We start from the raw sequence: 14,291 nt of genomic DNA, 5'->3' as shown, positions 1-14,291 counted from the left end.
TTATTTAGGTGTTTATTATCTTTAAAGATCAATTTGGTCTCATAAATAGAGCAGAATGGGTTATGAAGAATCAAATTCAAATATTAATAGATAAATAAACAAACTGACATCAATTTACAAGTTACATAGCTCCTCCTTGGCCTTTCAGCATACTTACACAAAAATATTATTGTCCCAGATCATAAAACTCCCATTACTGATCTCTACCAGGATGAATCAAAACTGTCCAGCAATGAAGCTTCACCTGTACTTTCCAGTCCTCTCACCAATTCCTATCATGCTGAAATCCAGAAAACATAAATTATAGATCATGTGCTGGTTTTCACCTATCAACTTGATCATATACACACTACTCTCCAAGAATTCTTCTTGAACCAGATGGTCAATTGCAGCAACTGATACTGCCTATTCCTTCTCTAGCATTATAACTAGGAGACAGTTAGCTTCTAGATCAATCTACACTTTACGAGCACGGTCGCGCCAGGAACCTTGCTGCTTTGCAAGTACCTGAAACCATGAGAAGAATTGCTTAGATTTTGCTCTCCAGATCTCTCTCTTTTTCTCAAGAATGAACCCACCTTCTCACTTAGAAGGCTAGAAGCATGGTCGGTGTCTTTGCTCTCGTTTCTATTGTTGTCCATCTCTATCTCATTGTCTGAAGTAACAGATGCCAAAAGTGATGGTGCACCAAACATGGCCTCATCGTGAGCAACTTTGATTTGCTCTTCCCTTCTTGCCTTTATATATTGTCATTATAAAAGTTACATAACAGAACATATTCATGCTTAAGAGAGAATGACAAGGAAGAAAAACACAGATAATAGGAACCAACACCTATGATCATTAAATACAAGACAAATTGAGAGAGAAACAGCACCAGATGCCTACCTCCACTGCAGAGAAACGGAAACTCTGGCCTAAGTGCTTGACTAGTGCTGCATCATCTTCCACAGCTAAACAGACACAAAGAAACATTTTTATATCAGTTTTAATTATTCTGACCAGGTCCATGGATATCCTGTGTTATAATCTAAGAGTATTCATCAGTCCAGAAAATTTATAACCAATAAAAATGATTTAACTTTAAAATATCAATTTATATTTAGCTGATTTGTGATCATCTCATTTCTCCAACACTATCGCCCATAATTGCAGAGTGTGTACTTGTAAACAATATTACAAGAACATAAGCATTACGAGTAAATAGACAATCATAGGAATTAATTTTATTTCAGGTATGGTTTCAAACTAATACAGAGGTATGTTCGCAAGTATGACAGTTTGGAATTTATTATTTTTATGTATGCCAATTGAAAGGCATGCTTAATGAGTATATGCAAAATACTGGGAGTATCTTGTTTCATTATTTCATAAAGTTCCCCCTTTCGTTTCTTAACCTAACAGTTTTCTGAAAATGAAGTGCACATTTTCTTTCACAGCCAAGTAAAGAAAAGCCACAGGAAGTCAGTAGCACAAGATGATAGTAGCAGCAATGAAATGAAACAGCAAGCATTTTAGCATCCAAAAAACCTCAACCCATCAGCCAATGGCGGAATAGTGCAAGCAACAATAGCTGACCACATACAAACAACATCAACCTGTAACTTGGGAATAAAATGTAGATAAATATATTTAACCTTCAACTTCCTCATCATCAAGTGGGGCATCCTTGTTGAACACAAACCGCTCCCAACCAGAGCCCATTCCCTCATCCTTTTTAGCTGCATAAAAATGCAACCGAATATTATATGGAAAATATTTATGAGCATCTATAAAAAGGGCAATATACATAATTTAAAATAGCAATACCACTGAGGAAGAGTGGGAGTTTATCTGGTGAGAAACACAGCAGTATATCTTCCAACTAGTATGTTCACATGCTTAATAAACCAATGTTTTAAGACTAATCTGGATATGAAATTGCAGTCAGGTTGAAATTTACAGAAGTCTAATAACAACACTCACAAAAGATGGATCAATTATGAATAATATACACTAACAACCAGCCCAACTATAAACAAATTATATTATAATAATTCTACATAAAAGTTTACATTTCTATATAAAATGCATTGTTAAGAATTACTAAAAGTAACATGGGAGGAAAATATTTAGGGCCTATATAAGAGTGTGATAGAGGTTGCTTTTCAAAGTGCTTTTCATTTAGAAATGAATCAAAATGATATTTTTTATTTTTAAAATTCACTTTTGACATCAACACATCAAAACAATCCAAAAACACAAAAAAAATTGAAGCTAAAAAAAAGTTCAAAGTTTTTCAAAAGCGTGGTAGGGACTGCAATGTCAAACAAGACCTTATATTGCAAAAGTAGACAAATGCAAAGGCTAGAAGTAGACCTAAATAGAGTGCATGGTAAAATCAAAACACTGGAGTGCAATGAGAAACATGTCTAACTAACACTCTTAATAACCAAAACTGACCAATAACAGTTTCTTATAAAATCAAGCATGAGTGAAAGAATATGATCTCCTTTTGTTCCCAAATTAAAAGCCTGTATATTTAAAAAAAATTAAGTGTCTTCCCAATAGCAAAACTAACTTTTAACTCTCATTTATAATAGTTTCATAATTACACAAGCCCCTTCCAACCTGAAACCTTAACCTTGTCATAAAAGTTAAGATAATTTGTTAATTTTCTAACATCATGTCTTGCAATTTAGAGCAAAGCCAATAGTTCCACACCACTAGTATACTATTAGATATGCAGATGATAGTGTGACATGTCAGCTTCCTATTTAGTGCAAAGCCACTGGCTACCTGCCGTTATTATATAAGTAGATATGCAGTTGATGCTTTGACATGACATGGTTTGTGTATAACCTAGAATAATTTATGAAGGTGCACTTAGTTTTATTGTTTAAAATCACGAAAATGTGTTTATCTCTATGTGCTTGTGACAAACATTCTACCAATGAAATATTCATGTAAACAGTAGTAATACGTACCTAACAGGGGTAGACAAATTCTGCAAATCAACAGCTTGGCCTAATTTTCCATCGAAATATAAAATTGCTTCATAAATATGAGCTATCATTGCCATTGATTTGTTGTAGTTTCAAACAATTTATTTTTTTCATGGATCCATGAAAATTACACTATTCATGATTGCTAAATAAGGCAGGAAGTCCTCAGATCAATTCAGACAGGAAAACGACATGATGATCTCAAATTTTCAGCAAAGGATGTGATTGCTTACCAGTTTCATTAAGCTGAAGTTTCATCCTAGCTTTGACTCTTTCAGCTGGTGTCTGTTTATCAAGGAAACCCAGTCAACAGCAGAAAGAAATAGATTTGAGCTTCTTAAAGATAGAAGATAGCTAATAGACTCAATTATTAAACCACGTAGGAAAGAAAAATAAAAGATTTTTAGTTAGTAGTTCTTTGAAGTAACTTGGAGATGGAAGCAAGATACACTTTCTTCTTTCCTTACATGGAGCAATTTGGGGGTATTATCTAGTTTCGACTTAATTATACAAAGAGAAGCAGAACTAGTCTTGCTTTCTTGATATTTTCTTAAATCTCTGTTTTTTTTTTCTTTCACCAGTGATATGACAGAGGTTACAACTTACAACAATTAGCATGTTGGACTATTTTGACCAGTCATCAAGAAATTTCTTCCAATTTTCCCACCCCAGATGCCAAATCCAACACGAACATATTGTTGAGAGTTCAGGGAAACACGATATGTTCCATCTTCCACTGATATATCTTACATTTATGTTCTGATTTTGTTTTAGGCAAGGACAGGCTAGTATCCCTCAAGCATTCAACAGCCTAAACACTGTCTTCCATGTCTTGCAACAAATCAAAAGAAATGAGTGTCTCACCTACGTAATGTTTAGTATTCAAGGTTTGGCAACACAACAGTGCTGGTGTATAATCAATAGTTGGACTAATACTACACAATATCATCATCTTCTCAATTCTAAACTTGAAGCAGAAACCTACTAGTACCCTTCATTTCCATTTTTTTCCACTACGAGTAAATCCTGTAGACTAGCATAGCCTCCAATTAAACTATCAGATTATAAATTCAAAAGCCCTTTTAATTATTTCAAAAAAAAAAAAAAACCCAGCCATACCATTTTCTCATAACCTTCAATCAACCGCGAATAATCAATGCTGCCATTCTTCTCCTTCCCTGCTCTCTCCCTTTCCACATCATCACCCCTTCTCTTCTCCGACCTTCTGCCCTCTCGTGGCGATAAACCACGACTTCGGCTTCTTGTCTCCAATCTCCGGTTCCTTCTCCTCTCTCCATCTCTATACCTCTCTCGGCTTCGGCTTCGGCTTCTACGCCTATAATTCCTCTCTCGGCTTTTGCTTCTGCTTCGCTTCCTGTGATTCCTCTCTCTACTTCTCGACCTCGATCGATGCCTGTGATGGCCCGATTCTCTTCTGCTTCTCTCTGACGCCTCATCTTTGGGTTTCTTCTTGAGTTTGTTTTGAATTGATTCGAGCTGAGCTTGCCTTTCAAGATTTGAAGCTTGTGTAGGACTAGAGGCTTTAACAAAATTGCTTAAAAAAGAAGCGGTGGAGGAAGGGAGAGCTGAGCCTCTCGGAGGAGGAGCGGCAACGTCCTTATTGGCGGAGAAGCCGAGGCCTTGCTTGAAGCGCGCGGCGCCTTGGCCTTTTCGAGTGAGCTCTTCGTAGTACGCCGCAGCTTTCTCTTCCTCCATTTTGGTGGTAGTTGTTTTTGTTCCAGTTATTCGGGGTTCTGGTTTGGGAATGGGAGAGGTAAAGAGGCTGAAGTGCCGGTTAATGGCTGGTTAAAGGGTAAATGTTATATTAAGTATATTGGTACGTGCGTGGGTTAATATTAATTTTAAAAAAAAAATTAAAAATATAAATGATATTTTAAGCGTTTTGGGTCTGACAACCATGTCAGACCCAATCGACTTAGATCGCCTTAGGTCTAGTAATCATGTCAACTCGTATCTGGGTCTAGCACTAAACATGATCGCTAGATCCAAGACCCTTAGATTTGGTGTGGTCCCTAGACTCAAGGCATTTGAGCCCGACGTGGTTCTCAGATCTAAGGCGCTTCGACCTGGCATGGTTGTCAGACCCAGGCACAAGTCTGGTATTTATTTAGGCCTGGCATGGGTAAACCCGAGAATTTTTTTAAAAAAACAATATTTGAGTTTTTAATATTTTATATGAAAAATTAAAAAACAATCTACATTGATATAAGCTAAAAGAGTATTTCAAAAGGTTTTTTTATTTCATATTGAAAAAACACAACTTTATATATATATATATATATGGGCTTCAAAATCTCACATTGAAAAAAAAAATATTCTTTTAGTATTTAAATAGTGAACTTTAATATGAGTTTGTAACCAACTAAAAAAGAGGGGTTTCTGATTAAGGAAAAAAACACATTTGGAAAAAAAAATATTTACCGGCTTCTGCTGGGTCACCCGAGTCCCGGGTTGACCCGTCGTGCCAGGCTGAGAGTACACTTATAATTGTTGTAAGAACATATTTATTTTTTATTTTTATCTTTGTCTTTTTAACCAAATATATTTTTATCTTTTCTATATTTCTTTATTCTATTTTGAGACATTAACCATGTGCTTCCCTAAAATTCACTTAATTTTTTTTATTAATCTCTGATTTTATTGAAGAAATCATTTACAGAATTGTATAAATTAAGATAGTCAGAAGAACAACAAGTCTTTTACATATATAATATTTTCTTTTCATACAACATAATGTATCAATTCAAAAGTTTAAAAGTTTTCTCTTATGATCATATATTTCAAATTTTTGTATATACTAATAGTTATAATGTAGAATAAACTTTTATTGTAACAAACTTTGATAATTAGATCATGCAACATCTCAAATTCAAAAAGCATGAACCCTTTAAAAAATTATCCAACACTTGGATAGAAACATAAAATTAATATTTACATCCACAATGCATACAAAAAAAGAAAGTTTATTTTTAAAGATTTGAAATAAATCACTTAGAAGTCAACATTTTTTTTCATTATTTCCTCTTCCAGTATAAGAAATTTATAAAATAAGTTGCATAAAAAAAAAAGAGTTTGCAATTAAGTTTTAATGCATATGAATGAAAAATCCTACTTGAATAAGACAATGTTTGTTTTTGCACTCTAATTGTGCTTTTGAAAAAAATTAATTTTTTTGACCCAGATGCTTGGGTCTGACATGATTGCCAGACCCAAAGGGAGTGGGTCTAGGAACCATGTCACACCCAATATACTTGAGTATGTCAACCATGCTTGATTAGACAAACAACAAACAAATAGGACAAGTGTACACTTTAGTTGTCAGGAGAGAGAAAAGAAAGAAAAAACACAATAATCGATCACTGGCGGCAATCCAATAATTATTTGTCTGCATGTGCCACGCCATATGGGAAAGGGTACGGCTGCGCATCCAAGGAAACAATGGATGACCAGATTTGGCTATCAGAAAGCGTCACACATGTCCTTAATGGCACAGGCGTCACCCATTCATTTGGGAAGAAAAGAAAAGCCAAAAAAATATCTTGTAAAAAGATGAGAAATTGAAAGTGAAATCATCATTACAATCCACAATAAAATATCTCTTAATCTATAGTGATTTTCTCATACCATTTAACTTTTGTTATAACTAGATTTGTGTCCTGAGTTATGCTCTTTTTTTTTCAACATAAAAAAAAATTATTGTTAAGAAAAATTCAAGACTTGAATTATTAGTTTAATTGGTAATTTAAATAATATAATTATAAAATACAACAATTATCAATAAACCGATAACAAAATAACAACAAAAAAAGATAAAAAGAATATGATCTTAGCCTACTAGAATTGCCAAACAATTCAATGTTGAGTGACCAAACTGAAAAAAACAAAACAAAAAAAAATCAGTCAAATTAGGTTAACTTGCAAACTTCACAACTATAAATATAAAATTAAGATAATATCATAGAAAGAAACACAAGAAAAAAAGTTCAAAAACTAATTCTTAATAAATTAAATGAGAAACATGATAACTCCACATAAAGAAAAATAAAAAGAAAAAATTTTTACCTCAATTTCTAGCAAATAAAATGTTTTAGGATGAAAATTAAAAAAAAATATAATTAAAAAAGTTATAAAAAAAACTCTATATAAACCTACCCGGATCAAGATGTAAAATCTATGATCTAGTCGTGATATCAAGATGACCACTTTTAAAACCAAATTAAATAAAATTATAAAATTTAATTATTGAACAACTTGGGTAGTGCTTTGAGAGTGTTGTGTAGCAATTTGTTAATTTCATATATATTAATTACAAAAATATCCGGGGTATATAAAATAAAATCAAAGTAAAATTACAAAAGAAAAACTTTACTCATCATTTTCTTATAACAAGAACTTCTAAAAAATAATATATAAAGAACTATATAATTTTTTTATATGCACACTTAAAATTAAAAATATTTAGTAAAACATAGTTTTATAAGAAAGTTTCCTTTTTCAAAATAAAAAATGGAGAAATAAAACTTTATTCATTCTTGCAATGAATGTAAAAATATTTCTCAGAAAAAAGATGCAAATATTTTCATATAAAAAAGTCAATTATAACATAGGAGTATAACTAAGGATCCCTTAAAAAATAATCTCAATTTTTTTTTTTTAATTATATCTGCATGAATATGAATAAAAATTAAAATTAAAATATAGACATGAATAGAAAACTTATGAATGTTTTGTTTGAAGAAGTCTTTTTTAATATTAGTAGTGATTAAAGAAAGTAAAAATATAGTACATCATACTCTAAAATCTTTTTTTATTTGTTTTTTTTTTATTTTGACCAATTATATTTAGTGATGTAGTTGAAAAATCTTGAAACAAAATCCAAAGAAATGTGGAAAATAGGTGTTAGTCTTTTTTATATATATAAATGTATTGGTATTACAAAGGAATGACAAAGTTTTTATAAATAGTTCTTGTCTGAAAGAGGAAAATATAATGCAAGACAATAACCAATGATTTCAAATAAAAAAACTAAGAATTTGATTTAATAATTTGATAAATTTTGACATAATCTTACTATTTTCTTGTATTTTAATTATTTGACTTGATGGGGTTATTTTTAATTATACAAGTTAGGAGTAATTTAAGAAGCTTGTTTTATATTATTTAAAGTTTTATGTGATATATAAATAAACATAAAATAGAGAAATAGGAGGAACCTATTTAAGAAAACATATTATTGGAAAAAATGCTTTTTGGAGGAGACAAAAGATAATTCAACCAAACAAAGAAGTAATTGCACAGACTAAGATGCATGGATTTTTTTTGTTTCTTCAGTGCTTTAATATCTGAGTTGGGCCCAAAATACACAGTGAGGCCCAAAATGGAATCAACCATCGTTGTTAGGCCCACTGCATCATTGTGAAATCAATTAAGAGCATTTGATTTTCACTAACAGTACAAATGTCTGCTGAAATAAGGTTAATAATAAAGTGTAAAGCTTGCAACATGAAACTTAGCCCAAATAACAATTCAAGCATACATTGACTTCTTCTTCACAACAGTAAAAGCCTCTTTTTCCAAGAAAACTATTAACAAAAAAAATACTTATACCAGAAGCAATAGAAAAACATAAATAGAGAGGAAGATGGAATATTCTTGGAATCTTTTATTTTAATATTCTTCAGGGTATTTGAGAGTGTGATAGAGATTGTTTTTTAAAGTATTTTTATTTGAAAATATATTGAAATAATATTTTTTTTATTTGTAAAAATCATTTTGACATCAATACACTAAAACGATCAAAAAACATATAAAAAAATTAATTTTAAGCAAAATAAATTTAAATTTTTAAAAAACACGATTTCAACCATGTTTCTAAACACACACTTCACTTTATAGAAAATCACCTATAATTATTAGAGTTGTATTACTACAAGACAAAAAAAAAAAATGTTGCACAAACTTTACTATATTCACTAGCCATTTAACATATACTTTGTCGCGGCTTATAATTTTTTTTTCAAAACAATATTAGGTATTTAGGCTGCTTCAAAGTGTTTTTTTATATGAAAAATTCAAAGTGTAAATTAAAAAACTTATGCAATAATCTAACTAAATAAATAAATAACTATTTATGTAAAAACAAAGTCGCTAACAATAGTCAAGAAACAAACTGTAAAATAAAACATTTACTTGATTGTGTTTATTAAACTTATTTATTTAAATAAATAAAAAGATAAATCCACCCTAAAGAACCCATGACTTAAACGATAAATGTAAATGAAACTGATTGAATAAACCTATACCATAAAAAAATATTATGCAAGGTCGAACATATCAGTAAAATATAAGGAATAAAGACCTGGCGATATGAAAGAAAGATATAAAAAAAAATCTCAAGCAAACCCGGCAGCCAACCCAGGTCAACAAATCAAACATATGATTTAGGACATGAAATTGGGATGACCCCATAAATAGAAAACCGAAAGAAATATCAACAAAAATATATTTGAAAAAAATACTTTAAAAAAGAGTGAAGTCTACTCGGATTAATCTTTCAAATATATTTGATTTTTCTTCTCTTTTTTAATTTATATATTTATTTATTTAATTATATACATTTTATCATTATTTCTAACTCAATTTGACACGTAAAATTAAAAAAGCAATAAAAAATATTGAAATGATTACCTGACTAAATTTATTGAAAAGAAAGTTTGTGAAAATATTTATACTTAAAAAACAACATGCGTAAAAAAATAAGTTATGATATTGTCTATGCTAATTTTTCCTGTGTTTTTAATATTATTTCATTTTTTTTGGATGTTCCATGTTTTATGTTTCTATATTTTATTATAATATTTTTAAAATATCTAATCTATTCGTTTTTAAATTTTATTAATATTTTTTTTATTTTTACTTCTTATAAATTACTTATTTTTTTAATATGAGGGGCATTTTCAATCAAAAAGTGATAAGAATAAAATAAAATATAAAAAAGAGTGAGAAACTATATAAAAAAATATATAACAGAATGTGTCTAATACTCGAAGATAAATAGATCAATTAATCCTCTCTTTTTTTCTTATTTTAAAGAAAAAATATTTTCAGAATAGATTTATTTCACAAAACCAAAGTAAAGTAGCCACGTGTTATTATGGAAAATCGAATCTCAATAAAACAATGAAAAGAGTCCATTCGAATTGACTAGTGGCATTTTGGTGATAAGATCGTGGGAAAGTAAAAAACAACATTTTTTTAACAATTTAGCGTAGAAGGTGCTGTGCTGTGCTGTGCCATGTCATCTCGTGGATTCTGTTGCCGAAATGAAAGGACGCAGAAAATCAAATCCAATCTCCTCGCAATTCCCACCCAACTCTTGCATCGCATCCCTCTTGGATTCGATGGATGCCCCATGATGGGCTTTCCGGGCAACACAGACAACTATATTAATAAAATATTATATTAATAAAATACACAGGGATTCACAAAAAAAAAAAAAAAAAAAACAGCACAAGATACGATACAAATTACGTTACTGTGAAATATAACAGTGAATTAATGATTTTACCAATATCAAATTATCCTAAAAGACTTGTCTTAGGGTGAAATAATCTTTCTTATATTATTTATTTGTCATTTTTGTTTTCAATGAAGTTACAAAAGTTTTTCTATTTTAGCACAATAAAATATCTTTATTCCTTAAAAGCAAAAACCAGATCATTGGTTGTTAGGGAATTTTCTGAGGTTTCATATATTTTTTGACTAGTAAAATTATCAATTTACTTTTAAAATAAAACTTAATTTAGGTTTTTTTAGGGTTTTCATGTTGGGTTTTGCATTATAACAAGATTAGTAAAGGGGTAAATTAATATTTTACATTAATTAAATTTTTTAATTTTTAAATATGTTAGGTTCGTGTTTTGCACGCGGGTGTGCGTGGAAGGGTTTTGTCATGCTTTGATGGCTTGTACAACATCATCTGGCGATGAAAATTTACTCTCGTCATGTCTTTAGATTTCGTGTGGTGTCCTCTTTCTTTTCTGACAACATGTGTTTGGTTTTTTTAGATAAATTTTTGCTAGAGCTGCTTTTTTTTTTTTTTTCTTTTCTCTCTTCTACCTTGAAATTCATGCCTGTTAATTAAAATCTCAAGATAGCCTATTTGTTGGAGATATTTGAGTATCAATCCTTGTTCTTTTAATTTTTTATTTGATTTTTATACTTAACTTCTTTGTAAGTTTTTGTAAATTTTTCAATTTCATTATTCAATCTATTTTTTTTCTTTTCCAAATTTAGTCCGGGTTCTTTTTGTCTTCATTTTTCTCTTATCTCTTTTATAAACTTTCATTTTGATCCTTATTCTTTTGATTGATGTTTTATGTATTTAATTTTTTTTTGTGATTGGATTTTTTTTTCAACTTCATCATTTGACATTTGATTTTTTAAGGTTTGAGCTTCGTGATTTTTCCAGTTTTAATGTTTATGATCAAATGGCCTGGGTCACGAGTTTCCGGAGCTAATACAAGTTCTCATCATTTTTTTCATGGACTTATTTTTTTCTTCGACCTCTTTACTCTATATTGATTTTAAAAAAAATATTGGCTTCATGGTTTTCTTTAATTTTTTTATAGGGTTATCTCAATCTCATGATCTAACATATGAGTATGATGAGTTAATCCAGGTAGGCTTGTGTCTTTTTATTCCTTTTAGTTGCATTTTTTTTGGATCCTTATGTGTTATTGATTTTTTTTTTAGAATTTCATTCTTTAATATTTGGTTTGTTGAGAATTGACTTTCATGATTTTTCTATATTTAGTGCTTCCAATCAAATGGCCCGAGGCACGAATTTTAAAAGCTAACAATGGTTGGCATCAATTTTTTTTGTACTTATTTTTTTTTCCATCTCCTAATTTGACATTGTTTTCTTTTTTATATAAAAAATAGGTTTGGTGATTTTCTCCATTTTCTTTTCTACCGGGTTATCTCAATCTCATAACATAACCTAGGGGTGAGCAAAAAAACCAAAAAACCAAAAAAAAAAATAACCGAAAAAACTGAATCGTGAAAAAAAACCGATTAAAATTTTGAAAAAACCAGCCGGTTCGGTTCGGTTTCGGTTTTATAAGCCTAAAACAGAAAAAAACAAACCGAACCGAACTCAAACATAAAAAACCGTCAAAAAACCGAGCCAAACTGATAAAAAAGCGAGCAAAACCAAAAAAACCAAACCAAAACCGAGCCAAACCAAGCCAAAACCGAGCCAAACCGGAAAAAACCGAGCTAAACCGGAAAAATCGAGCCAAGCCGAACCAAAATCAAGCCAAACCGAAAAAACCAAGTCAAACCGATCTGAACCGGTTTTGGTCCTAAAAAACCGAACCGAAACCGATCGGTTTGACCCGGTTTCAGTTCGGTTTTGGTTTTTTTTTGAATTTTTTTGTTTAGTTACTTTTTTTGATAAAAACCGAACCGAAAATGATCACTTCTTACATAACCTATAGGTTCATAGGATTGACCCAAGCATGTTCAAATATTTTTTTGGCTTATAATTGTTATTTTTTTTATTCTTTTGTATGATAATTTTTTTTTAATTTTATCCTTTGTTTTTTTTTTTTATCAATTGCCAATGCATTTTTTTTATAATTTTTAAACACACTTGCATTAATTTAACATTTATTTTCTTAATTTTATCCGAGCCGAACCGGATCTCGAGTAAGATATCTGGGTCATATTATATACACTTTATGAAAGAAGAGGCCAATCCAATCACCGAAGATCAGGCATATAAAAATAGTACAGTATCTTCGAAGTCATCGGTCACCTGTCCTGCATACAGAACATATCTTCCCATGCTGTCGTTGGCAAAATGGACGCCATCTGTTACCGATTTTATTACTCGTGAAAGAGGGACCTTCACGCAAATGGAGGAGATATATATATATATATAAATAAAAGAAAATAAGAGAAGATTACACGACAAATATATATTGCTTTTTCTATGGAATCCCACTCAGTTAACCCTTTTGCCTGTTGCACAGTGTACGATGATGTCATCTCATCAAGTTTATTTTTTCTTATTATTATGATTTAAACTTTGAGAATACTAATTAATTTTTTTATTAAATTCTTACAAAAGATGAGCTATTGAAGTTTAGTTTGATTAATATAAAAACTACCTGTTTATTTTTATGTTTGAAAAATGTTTTTTAAAAAAATTAATTTTTTTATTTACTTGAATTAATATTTTTTAAATATTTTTAGATTATTTTAATGTATTAATATCAAAAATAATTTTTTAAAAATAAAAAAATATTATTTTAATATATTTTTAAATAAAAAATATTTTAAAAAACAACTACCACCACACTTTTAAATACAATAAAATATACTTATTGTATAATAATAATAATAATAATAATAATAAATTCTGCAGGAAAGGAATATCCAATCAAAGATTTTGTGATCCGTCGATGGGTCACGGCCACAGGCAGTCCAAGGGGCGGCCTTTCCAATTTTTGACGCCGCCGCTTCGGACCTTTCTTGGTTATCGAATAGAAACTTCACTTTCTATTTGTCAGGTCCAAGAGGTCAGCAGCTCTCATACTGTATGCTACAGTTAGTTAATAGTAATAAATAAATAACAGTATTTAGAACTAACGGTGTTGACTTAGGGTCAAAGGGACTTTTCTTGCCATTCTCTCAGTTCTGTGATCCTTGGTGATTAGACAGAAAGGCATCCATCCTTGTAACGGGAAGAAAAGAAAAGCAACCGGCACCCATTTTTGAAGTAAAAGGTTTCCTCCTTTTTTTTTTTTCCCTCACTTTTTTCTCATCGAAGAATAAACCGATCATTAAACCATAAAATGTAGTAACATTTTAAGTCTTGAGTAGTTAAACCTAATATAGAATGCTTATCATATGAGTTGAGATTCTCTAAATCATTTTTTTTTTCCTTTTCAACTTTTTAGGTTCAAAACATGAGGAAAAATAGAAAAATTTCTATAAATATACTACATCGATGTGGAGATATATCCTTAAAATCATTCTGAAATGGATTTAGTCTTACTCGACTTACAAACTAGCTTAAAGATATGTTTATTATCAAATAAAAAAAATATAACTATAAATGTCAAAGAACCAATTCAATCCAAAAGTTTAAACTGTTAGGTAAGGTCCTAATATATGATTTATATTATTATTTAACACATCCTGTCAAGTGAAAGCTCTTTCGGTTTGAAACTTGCATGGACCTACATTACCTAGTGCTTAATTTTTATCAAATAAATG

At 30.3% G+C, this 14,291-nt stretch overlaps 1 protein-coding gene across 2 annotated transcripts; it reads right to left on the bottom strand.

Annotated features, from left to right (window-relative positions):
• Nucleotides 1–60: 60 nt before the first annotated feature.
• On the bottom strand, nt 61–4,788 carry LOC18105827 (uncharacterized). Of its 2 annotated transcripts, XM_006374445.3 has the most exons (6): nt 4,104–4,788; nt 3,218–3,269; nt 1,638–1,721; nt 889–953; nt 579–737; nt 61–507 (listed from the first exon to the last, which is right to left on the bottom strand). In XM_006374445.3, the coding sequence occupies exons 1-6, from the start codon at nt 4,698–4,700 to the stop codon at nt 457–459; spliced, it is 1,008 nt and encodes a 335-aa protein (XP_006374507.1). In that variant the 5' UTR covers nt 4,701–4,788; the 3' UTR covers nt 61–456. The 2 variants fall into 2 exon arrangements, with proteins under 2 accessions (XP_006374507.1, XP_052303677.1); XM_052447717.1 differs by having other exon boundaries at nt 61–737.
• Nucleotides 4,789–14,291: the final 9,503 nt, after the last annotated feature.

This window comes from Populus trichocarpa, chromosome 15 (genome assembly GCF_000002775.5).
Source record: "Populus trichocarpa isolate Nisqually-1 chromosome 15, P.trichocarpa_v4.1, whole genome shotgun sequence".
NCBI classification, from domain to species: Eukaryota; Viridiplantae; Streptophyta; class Magnoliopsida; order Malpighiales; family Salicaceae; genus Populus; species Populus trichocarpa.
Note: the sequence above shows the minus strand (reverse complement) of the source record. Positions and strands in the feature narration are given on the sequence as shown.

Bases quoted from the DNA above. Each gene is read 5' to 3' on its own strand.
- LOC18105827 (XM_052447717.1), bottom strand. From the start codon at position 4,700: ATGGAGGAAGAGAAAGCTGCGGCGTACTACGAAGAGCTCACTCGAAAA. The intron at 3,270-4,103 runs GTATGGCTGGGT...CTTGATAAACAG, and splicing joins TTGAAGGTTATGAGAAAATG to ACACCAGCTGAAAGAGTCAA. The intron at 1,722-3,217 runs GTAAGCAATCAC...ATTTTTATGCAG, and splicing joins ACTTCAGCTTAATGAAACTG to CTAAAAAGGATGAGGGAATG.